The following is a 19,223-nucleotide window of genomic DNA, read 5'->3' as shown; positions in this document are numbered from 1 at the left end:
CTTTAACCTGCAGTACTCAAGAGTAGGCCTACACACAGTTGTTTTGGACAAAATCTTGAATAACTTCCCTTTGAAGGAGATACTTAAATGGTTTCCTGTGGAAATAAGCTTAGTCTTTTCATGGATCTCCTTTTAGTAGACCTTGTACCAGTGAACTGTACCGTCATGAAACTGTACCTTTTCCTATGCAAACTTCTAATAAAGTCTTCAATCAATCAATCAAACAAACAAACAAACATGATACAGGCTATAGGTCACACCGTTTCAGATGCGTTAAAGGACACATGTAAGACTGTGCCTTCAAATTAAAAGCTTAGCCTGGACTGGGTTCACAATTTCATCAAGGGGTGGGGTTGTATCAGATGAAAAGTTGAAAAATGTTGTAATGATAACTATACATTTATTTATCATGTAAAATAGAACTTGTTGAAGGAGGTGGTGGTGGTGGTGGTGGTGGGGTAGCTCCATATTAACTTGAGAGACAATTAACTTGTCCTTGAGTCTGGGAGCCATTACATAAAGTACAGTGTATATCCGTCCACCTCTGGAAGCATGAGAAAAACTATTTTTTTTTTTACTTTACTTTTCCAGGGAATTAGCTTTGGTATATATGCATGATTAAGTGTGTCTGTCTTTGTTTGAACCTTTGGTACATGTAAATGGCTTAAGCTATCCTCACAGAATGTATTATTTCCAGGGATTTAAAGGAGAATTCCGGACCAGCACTTTTCTTACTGTAATATAATGTTATTTCAACCATTAACCAGTGGTAGAGGTGTGTGTGTGTGTGTGTGGGGATCCATCTCTAGCTAGCGCACAGTAGCTTTGAGCAGGGAGGTTCGCCTTTTTACAGCAGGCCATTAGGGACAAAACTCTAGTCTGTAGAGACATATCCGACGCCGACATTATGAAAGACAAATGTAAACAAACAGCAATCAAGGCCACCACTAGCTAGTGGTTGAAGAAGACCCTGACTTTGCTACACAACAACCTGAAGAAGACCCTGACTCTGAGAACGGATACAAGGGGTATTGTGCAACCAAAAGACAGGAATCATACTAGTTTTCTAAACTTTTTAAATCATATTTTTCTGTCTCTCAGTATGAGTAAGTTCTATGTAATGATGTCATCATCACACAGTGACATCACAATGTCATCAAGACACATACGTTAAAATTAATGGCCAAAAAAAGAAGAAAAAATAAACAGTTTTAGCTACTTCCCCTGAACTTTCTGCTGTGTAGCGCAGGGATGACCAAAGCCTTCCCGGGCTGAGGTTGCTATGGCAATCACTTTACCAAATTAGGGCGAGCTTCATGGATTGGACAAACTTCCCATGATGTTTGTGCTGCTGTAGCTATATAAGTGGTCACACACACAGCAGAACTCCATTGTTTTATGGAAGACGGGTAGCATACACTATATAGCTCCTTGTGTCTGAAAAGATGCATTGGACCGTTCATCTCAACGAAGCACCAAATAAAGACCGGCGTCATGCCGCCGTTACCGTGGGACACGAACTGTACTCCATTGGAGGGGACAGTGATCGTCAGATTGGTGTGTACGTCTTCAACACAGTGTCTTTATGCTGGAGGAAGATAGTACCGGAGACAACTGGAAGAGAACCTCTCAATGAGGCTCCTGACTGGTGCTGGGGCCACACAGCTGTGTTGATAGAGGATATAATCTACATCTGGGGAGGATATAAGGGATATGCATACTGCAACATTCTTTATGCATTTGATGTCGACACCCACAGATGGTTCAGACCGAGGATATCTGGGACTGTTCCAGAGGCGAGGTACGACCACTCAGCCTGTGCTGTGGGGAAGGCCATGTATATCTTTGGAGGATGGACACAGAATGGGTACACCAATGACATCTACAACATGGACACGACCACAATGGTCTGGTCTTTAATTAACACCAGAGGCACTCCAGCACCTGGTTCATCAGTTCATTCTGCCACTGTCATCGGCAAAAAGCTGTTTGTGTGTGGGGGAATGGGGGGCCAGGCGGCTGTCTACAACAACATCGGAGTGTTTGACACAGAGACCAACTGCTGGCTGAGCACGCCTGCTGCACAACTTCCAGAAGCACGCTGTGGTCATTCGGCCTTTGCCTACAAAGGAGAGCTGTACATTTTTGGTGGACTTAACCAGCATAACCGGAACCCGAAGTTCAATGATCTGTGGCAATTCAACCCAGAGACCTTCTCCTGGAAGAATATTGAGCCCAAGGGGAGAGGCCCGTGTTCAGTGATGTGTACGATGTGCTGTTGCATGGTGGGAGATTGTGTCATCCTCTTTGGAGGAAGTGGCAGATGTGATGACCTGTGTATCTTAGACTTCAGTCCTAGTCTGAAGACGCTATGCAAGACAGCAGTTATTCAGTACGATTTGCAGCAGTCGGAACTCCCACATGACATCAGGTGGGAACTGGCAGCCATGACTTGATTGATTGAATTGATTGATTGAAGACTTTATTAGAAGTTTGCATAGAAAAAGGTACAGTTTCATGACGGTACAGTTCACTGGTACAAGGTCAACTAAAAGGAGATCCTAGAAAAGACTACGCTTATTTCCATTGGAAACCATTGAAGTATCTCATATAACATTGAATGACAGACGGATAGAACGACTACCAACAGCAAAATAGATTAACTATGAACCCTTCATAAAATGTGGTGCTGATCAGTTTTTACCAACGTGCAAAGCTATTGGTGTGGTTACTATAGGTAACACACTATTGTTCTAGGTCAGAGAATTCTTATTCCAGCTAAGGTTACCCTGTTTTTTGTTAACCTTTTTTGTTCATTGAGTTCAATGGATGTTTTTTCTGTAACCCCAAAAGTACATTTTCTGTCCCTTTTCTGATTGGACAATATAATGTCCAATCAGACAGGAGTGACATCACATCACAATATGTAATATAAACGGCAAGACAGAATTCATCCAGAACAGAACTTTCTAGTACAAACCCATGAATGCAAAATGGCTTCCCACATGAAGAAGACATGAAGAATTTGTTTTTGAGCGGTACTAACCACTCCTATGTCTGGCTTTGTCTGTATAAGCAGAGTTCAGTGTTCAGGTCATATGGTGGACATTGAGACCTGATTGCGGTCAAACAGTCTTTTTTGCTAACTGAATCAACTGACTCGGAAGTATCTACAGTAAGTGCCAGACATGATAAGAGGTGGTTGAATTCTCTAAAGGAAAGGCACTTGCTGTCATATCTAATGTACAGGGTATATTGGGCCATGCTTTATGAAAGGAAATAATGCTGTGACTGACAATTCCTTGTGGTAGCAACATTTGACGGGACCCCCTATTCTGGGGCGAAACTTCGGCAGAAATAGATCTACAGATACAAAGAGATTTGGTGCAGAGGGAAATACTAGCGGATCTAGTCCTTGGGGACCCTGGTCAACTATTGGGTTTAAGTGATTAAGCTTTGTCCATCTTATGTCCTAGGAAATATGTTTTAAACTTTCAACAGTATTACCGGTATGTTAATTCAAAAGGAAAACTATGAGCATTACTTGAAGACCACCTGACCCCCCCCCCCCCCCCCACCCCCCCGGCACAGGCAACGACAAAGGTGGGGCAACAGTAGCTACTTGGCTGTGGTTTATGCTAAATGCCTAAATTGCAATTGTGAAAGGCCATCCATTCAGCTTCACACCCTTGTTGCTTTGTAAAGAGGCTTCACAAAATGTCCCTCCTGCCTGGCACTGATAGTAAAGAGCAGTCCATGCCACCACCTGCTTCCAGCCACTTTCTAAAAGGCCAAAGAGGGATGTGGGCTTGTTGGCCCTCCTCAAGAAGCAGGCTGAAAAGAAAGAAGAAAGGGATAGTGCAGCCAAAATTAATTTCAAATTCTTGATTGAAAGAAGCCAAATTATATATTTGTTGAATGAATGGAAGGCCTACTGGGCTCTGTATCTCCCCATAGGATCCCACTCTAACAGATCTCTGTTATAATGGGATCTTATGTGGAGACACATATCCTATGGGGACACAGAGCCCCCCAGGTACCCCATGTACCCCAAGGAAGGTAGGAAGCTTATAAGAGTCAACCTGCAACAGCAAAATAAGCTGTTTGGCATTGGTTTTTCTTGGGCACAACCCACATAATCAACTGCGCACCACAAATGCATGCTCCCTACAAATGGGGCACCATTTAAAGGGGAAATAAACAGGTTTTATTTAGGAGTTACCGGCAAGATGTATTAGTCCACTTGCCAGAATCTGAACCCTGGCATATTGAGTACAGTAAGGTTTTATGTAGGCCTGGGGCGGTATGGACATTTTGTTACCGCGATTACCGTCTTCCCATTTACCGCCGGTACTGCGGTAATTACCGCACCCCCGTATCTATTAATTAAGGTTCGGCGATAAGCCAAAATATTGCAATCATCTTCCCAAAAGTCGCCTCTCCACAGTGGAGAGGCGACACAGCCTGACTGCCCGAGATATACTTCTCCGTACAGCACAGCGGGTCTGGCTTTCAAAGGAGCAGATCTACAAGCTCACACCACATCGCATCCGCGATGCGTTCTGAGCTTTTAGATCTGCACTGTCGGGTTACCATAGTAACGTAGGCTAGCTACTTGGGCTTTTCAGACACAAACAGCTATGTGAACAAACCAGAAGAGGAAGGGTAGTCAGATCGTGTACAGTGATTCTGTAAACTCACGTCACGTCTCAACTCTCAAATCACAGTGATTGAGTGCTGCTATATACAGGTTTTAGTTACAAGACTTGACAGAAAAGGTTATAAAATCGCCGACGCGCCGCTGGACGGAGCACAACGTGCGACGCGGTGGAGCTGGAGAAAGTAAAATAGTTTCATTTTCGGTTTTGTCCACGCGGCCCGCGCTCCGCCAGTAATCCGTATGAATAAAAAAAGATATGCCACAACACAAGGTATGTATTAACATCCTTGTGTCGAGTGGATTACAGAGAAAGTATATGCTGCATTGCTGCTCCGTCATAGAGTTGTGCTCCGTACTCTACTGCCCTGCGTGCACTGTGTGTGTGTGAGTGACGTATGTGGGCGGCTTCCAACGTGTGGTACACGGCCCAGAGCAGAGCGGCATGGAGCGCATGCGGTCCTCGCTTCTCCCCCGTTTTAAAACTCGCTCGTTCTCAATAAAAATAGCCTATTTTTTTGTCTTTTTTGACCGCGGTAAGGACCCTGACACCGCGGTAGGCCGCGGTATACCGCGATACGGCGGTACGGCGGTTACCGAACCCAGCCCTAGTTTTATGTTAGAAATGTTGAGTATGGGTCCCCAGCATGTAGAAACTACCGGATGCTAACTTGCATATGTTGAGCAATTTTCATAATTTGCATAATTCGATTTATTTAGCATAATCCCCCATAATAATGGATAATATGTCAAAAACTGATTGGCCGATTTGAACAATATTAGAGTGGTTTTGGGGGTTATTGAGGATGCTGAATCCATTTTTGACATTTTCTAAATTCAAAATGGCCGTTTTAAACCGGAAATGGCCATATACCAATTGGAAAATCAACAAAAAAGTATCAAAATCACCCACTTTAAGTTGGTATAAGGCCATTTCCGGTTTAAAACGGCCATTTTGAATTTAGAAAATGGATTCAGCATCCTCAATAACCCCCAAAACCACTCTAATATTGTTCAAATCGGCCAATCAGTTTTTGACATATTATCCATTATTATGGGGGATTATGCTAAATAAATCGAATTATGCAAATTATGAAAATTGCTCAACATATGTGAAGTATATCTGATCAGACCAATAATGCATCATAATTTGTCATGATATCAACTAGTATAATTTAGTGTAAAAAGCGAACAAATGGCTACTTTGAGATCGAACCAAGACAGTGGCTCCTTCAAAGAGGACATTCTTCGGATTTAATTGCCTTGGTCCTTTTGTGTCAGGAATGACCTCCTGGAGACCTAAAAATAGTTGACCACAGATAAGTGTTTGCGGGATGCCATAAAAGACAGTGAGAAAGTGACCCCAGGCCATACTATATGTTGATAAGGGCGTCAGGCATCTGTTGAGCTCCTATCCTATCTATCTATGTGATTAGCCCAGGGGACAACAGGCTGGTCGTCCCATCTTGTCTTCTTGACATTCCTTAGCAAAGTATAATTTAAGATTTATTCTCTTTTAAACTGTAAGATGCGAACACATGTTTTTAAGGGCTTAGATTTATATACGTGAGACATATACACATTGAATATTAAAGTAGACATTATGTTAAGAGACATTTACATTACATTTGCTTGGAGTTAAAAATAGTGAACCAAGGAGTAGGTCATAAACTGTGCCTGCCTCCCCCATGCCCACAGGCAACGGAAAACCACAGGGCATCACCAAGCCAGATCTTTCGTTAGATTGGAGACCAAATGCCTCCACCTCTGACCTATGACATAGGGGTCTTTTGATCCCTCCTCTTTGTTTGATCTGCACTGTATTTAAAGTGTAGCAAAATGTATCTTAGTTAGGAGAGAGACCCGGCGAGAGGCTGGAAGGGCTGTCGGAAGGCTGGGTGGCTCTTGCTTCCAGAAAACATTGTCTCATATGGAGCCGATCTACATTTTGCCAATAAAGGAACAACTCTATGGAACAACTCCACTGCTGTCTTCATCTTTCCTCTCAAGTCCTTCCTGGACCTTTTCATAATTCAGTCTAATAGGAGCTATTCCCCAGAAACCACAAAATGTTGTGTATTTTGAGGCAAATTAGACTGAAAATGAGAGTGCAAATCCATGTATATTTCTAAGTCTTTTCTGGAGAAGAAGTGGTCGAGAAAACTCAGAGGCAGGCAAATGTGGAGGTTCTTCTGCAGATTTATTTCAAAGTATGAGTTCCCAGTGTGGAGCTCTCTCTCAAGCAGCCTCTCGGCTTGCCTAAGTTTGCCCATAATGACAGCATCTTACAACACATATTTATACCAAGTACATGCATACAGAACAGGGTGGAGGAGACCCTCCAGACAACCTGAATAGATCAAATCAACATAGTCCATTGTCTTAAGAAAGCCCTGCATAGTAAGTAGGTTTACCAAACAGAAGGCACTGTTAAACAAAAGAGGTGCTATCTCAGCATCTCTCTCTATGTAGATTAATGCATATCACTTTAGTTCTCACAGACTTTGAGTCTCCAGAGCAGACAGTGACAATTTACCAAGAAATATGGATTATTAATTGTACCAGATTCACATTATGCAAGTTAGCATCCGGCAGTTTCTACATGCTGGGGACCCATACTCAACATTTCTAACATAAAACCTTACTGTACTCAATATGTCCGGGTTCACAATGGGCTGGCAAGTAGACTAATTGTTGCAACAGAGAAATAATCTACCAAACACGCGTTTCCATACTTTTTGTGCCATGTTTACACACACACACACACACACACACACACACACACGCACACACACACGCACGCACGCACGCACGCACGCACGCACGCACGCACGCACGCCCGCACGCACGCACGCACGCGCGCACGCGCGCACGCGCGCACGCACGCACGCACGTACGCGCACACACACACACACACACACACACACACACACACACACACACACACACACACACACACACACACACACACACACACACACACACACACACACACAAAGTATAGTTTAGGGGAGGCATAACTGAATGGTTAGGGAGCCCACCTGGGGAACCAGAGCCCCTGGGTGTCCCAGGTTCGTTCCAGGCCAGGGTAGCAATGTCAATGTGTGTTCCTGAGCAAGACTCTTAACCCCTAATTGCTCATGCGCTCCTTGTGGGCAGCGAATCAGCTGGGTTGGGCTGAAAATACTGAATTTCCCTTGCGGGAGGAAATAGGTATCTATTATTATTAGTATACTGTTACCTTCATTTTCATCTCTTTTGGCCCCCTGGCACCCCCTTGTGGCCCATATTCCTGTCCTGTGGTGTATGGTACAAGACAAGTAGTAGAAGCCTGAAAGATAACCTCATGTGTTCGTGTTGCCCATTGTCACTGCCACTGGTAGGTAAGATTCTACCTGATTTTATCTGTACATTTGTGTAAATATGGCTTGTATTTTCACCAAATATGCACGCACATAATATGTAAGTGTTGAGAAAAATAATATTAGAAGACAATTAGAAGCAGAGACATGTAACACCAAATCATCTTTATTTAAAAAAGAAACGATAAAAAAATAAAACTAACAGAAACAAACGCACTATTTCATCTTTACGGGGTATCACCATTGAAATAACTGCTCTTTACTCTCATGAATAGAAATTAGTCTGTTGTTTTTCATATCACAGAATTGTTTTCCTTTTCTCTTTACATTTACATTACAACCTGGGGCAATGTATGTACGCACACCCACACCCACGCACACGCACACAATCACACAATTGAGTTTCAACGTTCAGTTACAAAACGGTTCTTGTTTTTGATCAGGAGTTTTCATATGATATGAATTCCAGTGATGTCCTGTTTGTATAGCAGCCTAGAAAACAATAGGAATAGGGTGTAGTGTAAACCATCATTAGTTACTCGAACACGCCGGGAAAATATGTGAAATACACAGTCCACTGAAGGTTGACCTAATAGCAGTCGATGAATTGCATAAGAAAATACATTCTTGCACATCAGAATATGGTCATCCTAGCTCATTCACTGCCTGGCCCGATAGTCCCGAGAATATGCTAATGTCTCTCCCCGCCAGGCCCGATAATCCAGAGAATTTCCCGTTTTTGAAAAAAAATAAATAAAATGTTTTTGGACCCCAAAAAATGTAGTAGGCATGATAGCAATCGCGAAATTGCATATTTAACCCCCATAGCAACCCCATCTTTCAAACATGGCAGCCATCTTTGTTTACATTTTAGGAAAACATAATGGCTGCTAGTTCATGAATGCCTGAACGGATTTCCATTCTGATTTTTTTGTTTGAAAGCTGTGAGCAATGTCCACACACGTGGTGCATGATCTAGGCATGGACATGACATTATCAGTGCACTATGAATTACATGGGTGTCTATGGAGACAAAGGCATATGAAAGTACGATGGTATTTGCAAATGGCGGGGTATGAGCTAGTCAGCTGTCACATTAGTTTGAATTTTACATCCAAAACTATTGACCAATTAACACATGCTCCTCCTCACTTTCTGCAGACAGGCTGTCATTTAAATATAGCACACAACTGTTAATTATCAGTTCAGTTGCTATCATGTGAGACCATTTAAGAATCTGGCTTTCTACCAAAAGTGCCCCTGGCTGAGGAAACACTGGCAAATTGGGATCTTAAATGAAAAGAACAAAAACATCTTTAATCTGAGCATGAATGCATGCGCGTGTGAATGCGTGTGCATGTCTTCATCTGGCACAAACACCATCCCATTATGCCGTGTTAAGGCCGATGCATACTTTTACTTCGGTTTGGCACGGGGGTGGGGCCTTACACAACATTATCACTGCCAGGGATGGGATGATATGAAAATGGCATATCACGATTACTGTGACCAAAGAAACTGCGATTTACGATATTATCGCGATAATCAAAATATCCTCAACATCCATTATCCTGTGGGGTGGAACATTTGCCAAAAAAATAGCAGATCTACAAGCTCACAACGTGAAGAGATTTGGTAAAGAGTGAAAAAAAGACTGTATCAAGTACGTATATTATAAATAAGTTTTACCGATAGAGGGTTTAAAGGTGAATTGATTCCAGTGCATGACGGAGGACGATATCACGATAAATTAAATCTCCGCAATACGATTATCGTGAGTGTTTTTTTATCACGATATATGATAATATCGCGTATCGTCCCATCCCTAATCACCGCCCCTATCAACCATCACTGTGCTTTCAGTGTGGAAACCTGGCAAAATACAAAGTGTGTGTGGATGGCTGAGGGATGTGTTTTGTTGTTTAAAATGAACTCCATCTCGAGTGGAACCGTGCCAGGTGAACGTTGCCATCGAGTTGGATGCACAAACATCCAAGCACAAACAGAAACTTTTGGAAGGGACCCCATATTCACCTAGCTTGTGAGAAGCACTTCTGTGGAAACGGAGGTACATGTACTGTAACTGAGACCACACATATTGCCTTATGGCTCCAGCTAAACCAACCAAAGGCCCAGCATGTCTATCATTGGTTTTGCTTTCTTTCTAACCGCTGCCAGAGAAGCCGCTGCCTTTTAAAATGGAAAATCCGGTGCTGCTGAATTGCCTCCCCGCTGGGACATTTTCACCTCGCTTTCTCGATCCCTATAACCTGCCTTTCCGACTTCACAACTTGATACGGTTCAAACTGAGCTTGAAAGCATCCCTGCCGAAGGTAGAATAGAAAGCGTACACAACCTTTGTTCTAGTGCGCGCACACGCACGCACGCACGCACGCACGCACGCACGCACGCACGCACACACGCACACACACACACACACACACACACAGGGCAATAAAGGCAGTCAGGGTGTGACGGGATTGTCTAGCCTAACAGACTGGTGTTTTTAAAGGATCAAGCCGAGGTTCTTATCTGTCTGCCCTGACGGTCTAGCCCCTACTCCCGGCTATCAATCACACACACACACACACACACACACACACACACACACACACACACACACACACACACACACACACACACACGCTCACACACACACGCACGCATGCACGCAGTCACGCAGTCACACACACAGATTATGGTACGTTTTGCCATGAGACTGTAGTTGGAGCACTTCCCAGGCCACTTGTGTGGGAGGGAAGGGAAAGCAGAATAGTTGTGTAGTGCTGTAAAAGCTGTAAAACTTCTTGAATTTGTAATCACACATGTGAACAAACAGGACACGCACGCGCGCACGCACGCACGCACGCACGCACGCACGCACGCACGCACGCACGCACGCACGCACGCACGCACGCACGCACGCACGCACGCACGCACACACACACACACACACACACACACACACACACACACACACACACACACACACACACACACACACACACACACACACGAGCACACAGTCTTCCAGCATAACACACCTCTCCTGATAAAGTTTACCAGCAGGCTGTGAAGTGAAGTGACAGGTTGAGCAGACAATGCTCCATTACTAGCAGATGTAATGTCATTTAGAGCTGTACCGAGAACTCATGATGTCTGACTTAAATTAGTTTTTGTTCTCCTCTATAGCCTATTCCATAATTGGCCAACCTGTTTTGCAACACTGATGTACTGTATATAATGTGCTGAAATGCCTGCCAGTCAAATTGAACTGTAAATTGCTACAGCACACTCTTAAGACTCAGGCTAAATTAAACACAAATTATACCTATACTGGTAGCCTAGTTCCAGACCCTGAATCGCTAGCCACACCCCTTTAAATATTTGTTTTGGCGATTCAGGGGTCTAGAATTCCTCTCATTGAAGAGGCCTTCCTCGTTCGAAAATCCGTACGGCAAATCAGCGTGAATCAACGTCTTGTGATCAGCGTGGGTGGGGGTTTCCAGGACTCATGTGCGTTTCCAAGTAAACCAGCGCCGCCGCCATACCGTACCACGCATCGCGTCTCGCTATGAAACACCAGTAGCAGGCATGTTATGTTGTGTTTGATTACTAGTTCGTAGTGCTCCTATTCTGCCTGTTTCTTTGGTTAGCAAGTAGCACTAGCAAGCAACAGACTAGCCACTAGCCAGCCACACATAACAACACTACGTCATGTGTTGGTCAGACGGTGAACCAATCGCAGAAGACTGCCTCTTTGGCAACGCCCATCCCAGCAATCGCCCTGGGTGGGAGCGACCTCAGACTGAATAATGAAGTGAAACGAAATGTCAATTCAGGCTGAGTGTCAGGCTAACCTACTGGCCACAACTTGTTTGCACATTTTTGGACATCCTGTTGGCGCAGATCGAGCTAAAACACTCAAACACGACAACTGGGACCGTGGTTCAATTCCTGACTACATTCCCAAACAGAACTGGCATTGTTCACTAGGGAAGTCGGTGAGTGATCATGTCTGTGTCACTGTACTATCATCCCCTACTGGTAGGCATTAGCTTGAAACTCCACACAGGTGAAAAGATGCAACAGATGACTCCATTTGTATCGGAAGAGGTACAAGGTAGTCTGAACCAGTTTCCCAAACTGTGACCCAAGATGAGTCGCAGAGCCGCTCCGTTGTTACTGTATGGGTGGGGAGGAAATATCCTGTTACTTTATTTTTTCACACAAAAACAAGAAACAAATTTACCATTTACCCTTCTTTTTTTTCAAAGAAGGAAATGTAAAAATACTGAAAATAGCCAATCAACACGTGTAGTTTACGTTTGGGAAGACACCAAATTCCTATTTTGGTTTGAGGTGAATATCGAGCTGAATAGGTCTATATAGGGTTGGCAGTGACAGGGCTTGCATGGGGAATTGGAAATGATTAAATTGGGGTGAGAGGGAGGTCAGCAAAAAGCACATTGTTGGTGTAGCTTGAAATAAAATACAGAATTGTGATACTACATGATCAATATACTTTGGCTTTGACAGCAGCCAACGCCTAATTGCTTGACCTAGTATAACCCGGTGACAAAAATAGTAGAAAACATCCAACTGATGTCTACTTCTGAATGACATTTTGGAACCAGAACTCATCTTTGATAACAAAACAAGTCCAGGCAGTATACCCACAGGCATATTCGCAGAAAGAAATATCACATACATTCTAATGAGGCAAGGGAAATTAATGCGGTGCAGGTCTCTTGGCAATTTGTTGGTCACTGGCTGAGTAGAAGCCTGTAAAAAATGGTTAGTATGTGTATTTCATGTGTATTTGACATCAAACGGCCGGAGTGTTGAGATACAGTGATGTAATGTGATGTAGACCTTTGTAGGGTTCGTGGCAGTTTGAAACACTGTGTCCTCTGATACTCCACCTGGCCCTTTTCCAAGTTAAAATAAACTAACAAACAAAACAGAATAGGCTGTGCTGTTATTTGTCAAACTCTCCTGAGTGGTTTTGTAGAGTCAATCTTTACCATTCATGGCTTCATGAACCAATGTCGCTGTCATGATAGATTTCCTTTTATGCAACAAGAACACGATCGTAGAATGATGTCGAATTTCTTACATGTCACATTGTCGAATCAGTGCTATGTGAACCGAAATGTTCTGAGCCAATATGGATACTCCCACGACAGTGTGTCATGTGATGGTAATGACTATCCTGTTTGTGGAAATGTTGAGCATTGTGCACTAGCTGGCCGTGAACAAGAAAACAAAGGGCCACTGTCGCATAGTCATAGAAGAGGATGATTCATGTCTTAATTAGCTTTACAGATAATATGAAATAACAATAAAGAAAATAACTAGTCACCTTGGGTTTTCCTGTGGCATTATACAGATGCAATCAACTTCAGCTTACATGACAAGCCAGCTAGCATTAATTTAATGTTAATATACGGTTTGTCAGACATAGCATGTCTATGGCTGCAACGGGAAGTTTTAATTTTTATAATAATAATAATCTACCTTCATTTTAGGTAAGAAATTGTCAGTGCAACTTTGAGTATGGACGTACGATAACTGGAAATATTTCGCAGATTTTCAACCACGTTCATGTGTAAGATAAAGTGTGCTATGAATAATGGCCCCCTGGCTTTCTCTGGGCACAGAGCAGGTCAGCTTCAGAGTATAGGAGAAATGGGTGGCTGTTGATGTGAAGCGGAATCAGTTCACCCCCAGCATTCACACTTGGACCAATCGGGTTGCTGTCATGGCGTCAGAGCTTTCCCAACACAATCAACAAAATCAAAACCATAAAAGAATAACATCACTCAAGCACCGAGCATCATTCACCATCAATATGGACTCTTTGTTGTCGTGGTTGCCAGAAACATTTGGTTGTGAATTCAAACATAAACTGAGAAAGTCTGGCTCCATAGGGTACAACATAGACATTTATTTCTTGTTTCAAGAAGCCCCTGGGTTTCACGTGGACAACTTTCAGCCCCAGACAGCAGCAATTGTTCAGTTACCAAACAAAGTGACAAAAGAAAAATGGCAGATACTCCTCTTCCTCTGTGGTGCCTGCCTATAATGTGTCCTTCCCCTTTCTGGCTTTCCAGTCAGCTATCCTGCCATTTATCATTCCCTTTGTAGCCACATGATAACTGGCAAGAGACCTGTGCAGCTATAGAGTACTGTATGTATGTATGTATGCACAGTAAAATCCTCTATTAATTTAACTCGGAGAGTGCAAAAAGGTTGGGTCCATTCTTACACTCACGGTGAAATCAACATTGAGGATTTTGCTGTGTGTGTGTGTGTGTGTGTGTGTGTGTGTGTGTGTGTGTGTGTGTGTGTGTGTGTGTGTGTGTGTGTGTGTGTGTGTATGTGTATGTGTATGTGTGTGTGTTTTTGTGTGTGTGTGTTCGCGCGTGCGCGCTTGCACACACGCAGGTGTGTGAAGTGAGTCTCATTTATAAAAAACTACATTGGATCAAACCCCTGGCCATGTCAGTATCTGGCCAGTCCTAAGAAATCATCTCCCCCAAACTCTGACCATGGAGGAGTTCTGCAGGAGTCTGTGGGCTTTTGTAGATGGGCGGTTCATGTTCATTCTCCCTGTCTTGTCCTTGCTTTGTACTGTACATCCGTGAGCGTTCTGTTAAGATCCAGGGAGTTATTTGTACGGTCAAATCCAGGTGTCTGTTTCAACGCAGGATGTCGTTTTTCTGAAGAGGTCAAACTGTCAAAGGCCAACCGAGAGATATCAACTTCAGTCGCTCCTCTTGTGGCGACCATATCGATTTCTGGCTGGGTGGCAGCCTAAAGGCCTGGTATGAAGCTCCTAGTTTACAAGTGGGCCAGAAAAAAGTGTGAGTGTGTGTGTGTGTGCGTGTGTGTGTGTGTGTGTGTGTGTGTGTGTGTGTGTGTGTGTGTGTGTGTGTGTGTGTGTGTGTGTGTGTGTGTGTGTGTGTGTGTGTGTGTGTGTGTGCGTGCGTGCGCGCACGCGTGCGCGTGTGTGTGTGTGTGTGTGTGTGTCTGTGGGGGCAGGAGCCGTTATAAAAAAAAGTAGTAGGAGACAAAAAGAAATGTAAAAGGTACATCATTCCTGTGTTCTTCAACTTTGTACTTGGTCACTTTTTGAATTCCATATATTTATATCCATATATATTTATATATATTTATATATTCTTTTTACAATTAAAAACACCATGGATCTGACAGACTATTTGGTTTCTTTTTGTCTAAGTAGAAGTGTTTCTTTCATTTTTAAATAAATGTACGTAAATATGTTTTCTCTTTTTCCCATACTGTAAATTGGCGAGGCAGCCACTCCAATGTTTGCACATATCCATAAAGTATGCATACAACACCAGATTCTCCACAACAAATTATGTTTTTTTTTTGTTTCATTATTTTTTTTTTCAAGCCACCCGTTTTCATCCCATATAAGACGCTGAAGTGTCTGCATTCAAAGAATCCAAAACACCAGAAGAAGTTTGTCAAACGACCAATCAAACTGAGCCAGGAAGTCAACGTCCCTGGGTCTTGTCCTTTCATTGGCCCCGCTGGCTCAAGTCTCTCTGCGACAGGTTGGGGCTGAGCAGCTGGGTCTCCGTGGGTCCGTTGGAGCTTAGACCTCCGGCTCCTCCTCCTCCGTGAAGGCTCAAGAAGCAGACAGTTTCTCTGGCTTCCATGCGTGCTGCCACTGAGCCGCTGCCACCCTGGTTCACCCCGGCTTCTTCCTGCCTCCTGTGGGCCAAAGCCAGGGCCCTGAGCTGCTCCTGGGCCTCCTCCAGCAACGTGGCCACCTCCTCGTCCCGCTTCTGGAGGCAGGAGGAAGACGACGACGACGGGTACCGCTCGCCCTTCCCCGCCCGCACCTCCTTACAGGAAGCGGACCCCAGCGACGCTGCTGCCGGGCTGACGCTGGTTTGCATACAGGAGATGTCGCTGTCGTGGTGGCAGTGGACCGAGGGGATGATGGGGATGGAGCAGGAGCGGAACGGGGGAGGAGCGCCGGTGGAAGAGCAGGAGTATGAGTGAGCGGGACGTGGGCCGGGTCTCCTCAGGCTGCGGCTGGAGGGGCCCTGCTTCTGTTCCAGCTCCTCCACAGGGTCACCCCACCTGGCCAGGGAGCTGCCCTCTGCAGACACAGCAGGCCGCATGTGGAGGAAGGCATCCTGTCTGGGGTCACTGCCTGGCCTCTCGCCCTGCAGCTGGTACCTGAGAACCCAGAGGAAAGGACAGGGAGGGAGCGAGAGAGACAGAGAGAGAGAGAGAGAGAGAGAGAGAGAGAGAGAGAGAGAGAGAGAGAGAGAGAGAGAGAGAAAGGACGGGTTTGAGCTGTAGAACTCACTCAACTTCACCTTGAAAGATAGTCACAGGTACAGTAACAATGGGGAATTGATCACATACATGGCGGCCATTTTGCTCTTACTCGGCGGTGGGAAATAGCAAAATGTCTGCCCTATGAGTATGGTCACTGCCTTTCAGGATACTACACAGGCCAAAAACACATGTGTGTGCGCCCACGCGCGCGCGTGTTTAACGTTGCTTTACCTGCGAGGAACATATTATCTGTACATTCATTCTGACTGAGGGAGTGTTACAAAATCAACAGCATAGTTAAAATGTTTCACAATATCTACAAAGGCATGTCAGTTTAAGGCCTGCATGGGGCAGCTAAAAGTATCATTCGTATCATGCTCATTAGTTTTGAGCACATTATGTGTGTTTAAAGCAACCAGGCCGCTTCATAGTAAGGCAGTGGTTTAGGGACATCTAATATTGATTTCATCTCTCTCTCCATTTCCCTCTGCCTCAAAAACGAGAATGCTGTCTTAATCCAGAGTGTTACTGTATCCATCTCACCATCTAACAGTGTTTCAGAGGCTTGTTTCATTATCTTTGCGTAATAATTCATAATCCTCCACAAGGGCTAGCTTGCACACTGAGCATCAATATTCAACTTTGAGTCTTCTGTCATACGATATTCACACTTTTAAGCTTCCCTCAAGATTGGCGGAGGACAGTGCTGGGGTAGGGGGACTCTGGGGGAGTGTATTTCAAATGTGCAAACACAGTCATATTCTTTAGTAGTTGCTGTGATATTGCTGTGTTCCTTTGGTGAGAACCTTTCCAAAAAGCAGCATTTGAGACTTAGCACAGTACAAAGAGGGGATCCCACGTGAGCTAGATAAGAGAGGATGATGTCAGGGCCCTAATGCCTGAGATAACATTCAACAGACAAATCTCTCTTTTGATGTTGCCAAATACAATGGGAATGCAAGAATCTATACAATAGAGTTCAAACACACGCCTTGGAGCAGAGAACAGTGAGCAGTGGGAAAGGCATCACACACACGTGCTTTGGATTGGTTGTTGCTGTGAATGGCAGGCATTTATTTATCTATTATTTATCTATCGCGACTGCTCGAGCATAAATAATTCCAAGTGAAATCAAGGCCGGTTCCCTACAGGTCTTTTTCTTTTTCTTTCTTTTTTTTTTTATACCAACAGTAACGTCCCTATGTAGTTGTGTGTGAAGACTACTTAAACCTAAGGTCCTTACACAGTTAAACATGGTAGAGAAGTAACAACACACCTATTAATTTACACTTGCATGTCTGTCTATCTATGCAATCTTGTCTGCCATAATAAGCCACTGTGCTGGGCTATGAAAGTGATGGCCACACAGGCACGCACACACTTGTGTACTGCATATATGTACTGCATATATTATAGGCTACCTCAGAGAGAGAGAGAGAGAGGGAGAGAGAGAGGGAGAGAGATGGAAATGGAATAGAGAAAGGGGGAGGAGGTGACATGCTTATCTAAAAGATGCTGGTAGGAGAGAAATATACAAAAGCGTTCCACCTCTCTGTCGGTCGTTTTGCAGACAGGTTTATCTTAAAATAGCGGCAACAACACAGGACATTCTGTCTCCCTGGCAGACATTCTGGGGAGATAAGGCCAGGGTTCTCCTAACAGGTGCACAGTGAGAAGGAGCTACTGTAAGCTTTTTTTCCGTTATAGAACTGTCATATGCTACAGTATATGCACCCTGGTCTGACGCTCCACCTCTGTTTTTTTCATCTCTCTATTCTTGCCGTCTAAATTGAAATGTATTCACACTGACTGGCAGTGACCCTCTCTGTTCTGGCTTCTGTCCGTCTCTTGGAATCCTTTCTCAGCATCTTAACGTCTCCATGGCAACCCAGGGGCATAGGCGATTTTAAGGGGTGTCCTAGGGTGCACGTGCACCCCCTGGCCGCCAGGCGGCCATTTTGATTTTTTTGATCATAATAAACACGCAATATGAAGAAGAAGAACATCTCAAATTCGCCTTTTTTGACCCTTTGAAGCACCCATAGCATGACTTCTAAACCAATCACAGCAAATGGGGGGCGGGAGGTAATAGGACTACTGGTTTCTCAACCAATCACAGTGACTGTCTGAACGTCTCTGACAGCACAGTTGAAAAACAAACGGCAGATGATGACACCTGCAGATTTATCTAAATAACAGAATTAAACAGTTGTTTCACAGTGGAATATGCTACCTGGGGTTAACTACAGACATCCATAGGACATGTGGATAGCTTTTACATTTACCATACGTGAACTAAAGTTTTCGGCGCTGCTCAACGAGGCTGGATTACACGATGTGTTCTGTGCCTCCAAGGAATAACACTTTCTTCTGGGCACCTCAATATAACATTGGATATTTTCTTGTCATTTTCTTAAGGTAAGACATGGCTTTATTTAACTATCTGTTCACTGTGGAGTTAGCCAGCCTGTTTTCTTCTCCTCCGTGTGTGTGTGTGTGTGTGTGTGTGTGTGTGTGTGCGCGCGCGAGCGAGCGCGCATGCTTGCTTCACTTGCTTGTAAATATTGGTAGCTGCTGGTTATGGATCTTTGGTGGTGTGGTTGTGCCACACCACCAATGTAAATGACTGCTTGATTGCTTGATGAATGATGATTAACTTGATGTTTGGCTTTATATGTCCTGGCTGTGCTGCCTCTGTCTGCAAAATAAGTAAATAAATCCTATAGATAGACATATGGTGTCTAGAAAAAGAAGCACCTGTTTTACACTTTTTTTTTTTTTGTTTATATTGTGTTACATTTGGGTACAAAATTAACTGCAGAAATCCGCTAAAACAACATTACAAAACCGCTAATATCCGCAATTTTTTTCGTGTG

The 19,223-nt window shown here is 44.0% G+C and overlaps 2 protein-coding genes across 2 annotated transcripts in view; one reads left to right on the top strand and one right to left on the bottom strand.

The window, feature by feature from the left end:
- Positions 1-1,445: 1,445 nt before the first annotated feature.
- On the top strand, positions 1,446-6,435 carry LOC308297271 (kelch domain-containing protein 3-like; the record flags this gene model as incomplete). Its single annotated transcript, XM_080740686.1, has 2 exons — positions 1,446-2,265; positions 6,356-6,435. 2 exons carry the CDS (start codon positions 1,446-1,448, stop codon positions 6,433-6,435), a joined length of 900 nt encoding a protein of 299 aa, XP_080596812.1.
- A 9,137-nt stretch (positions 6,436-15,572) lies between these two features.
- Positions 15,573-19,223, bottom strand: part of nrg3a (neuregulin 3a) — a gene marked incomplete at both ends in the record, with an annotated part of 468,665 nt that continues 465,014 nt past the window's right edge. The window contains one exon of the mRNA XM_080740685.1: positions 15,573-16,242. Coding sequence (XP_080596811.1) covers positions 15,573-16,242 — 670 coding nt within the window. The remainder of the gene's footprint in view (positions 16,243-19,223) is intronic.

Source organism: Nannobrachium achirus (assembly GCF_963921795.1).
Source record: "Nannobrachium achirus genome assembly, chromosome: 13".
Lineage (NCBI taxonomy): Eukaryota > Metazoa > Chordata > Actinopteri > Myctophiformes > Myctophidae > Nannobrachium > Nannobrachium achirus.
This window is presented reverse-complemented; position numbering and strand designations above follow the sequence as displayed.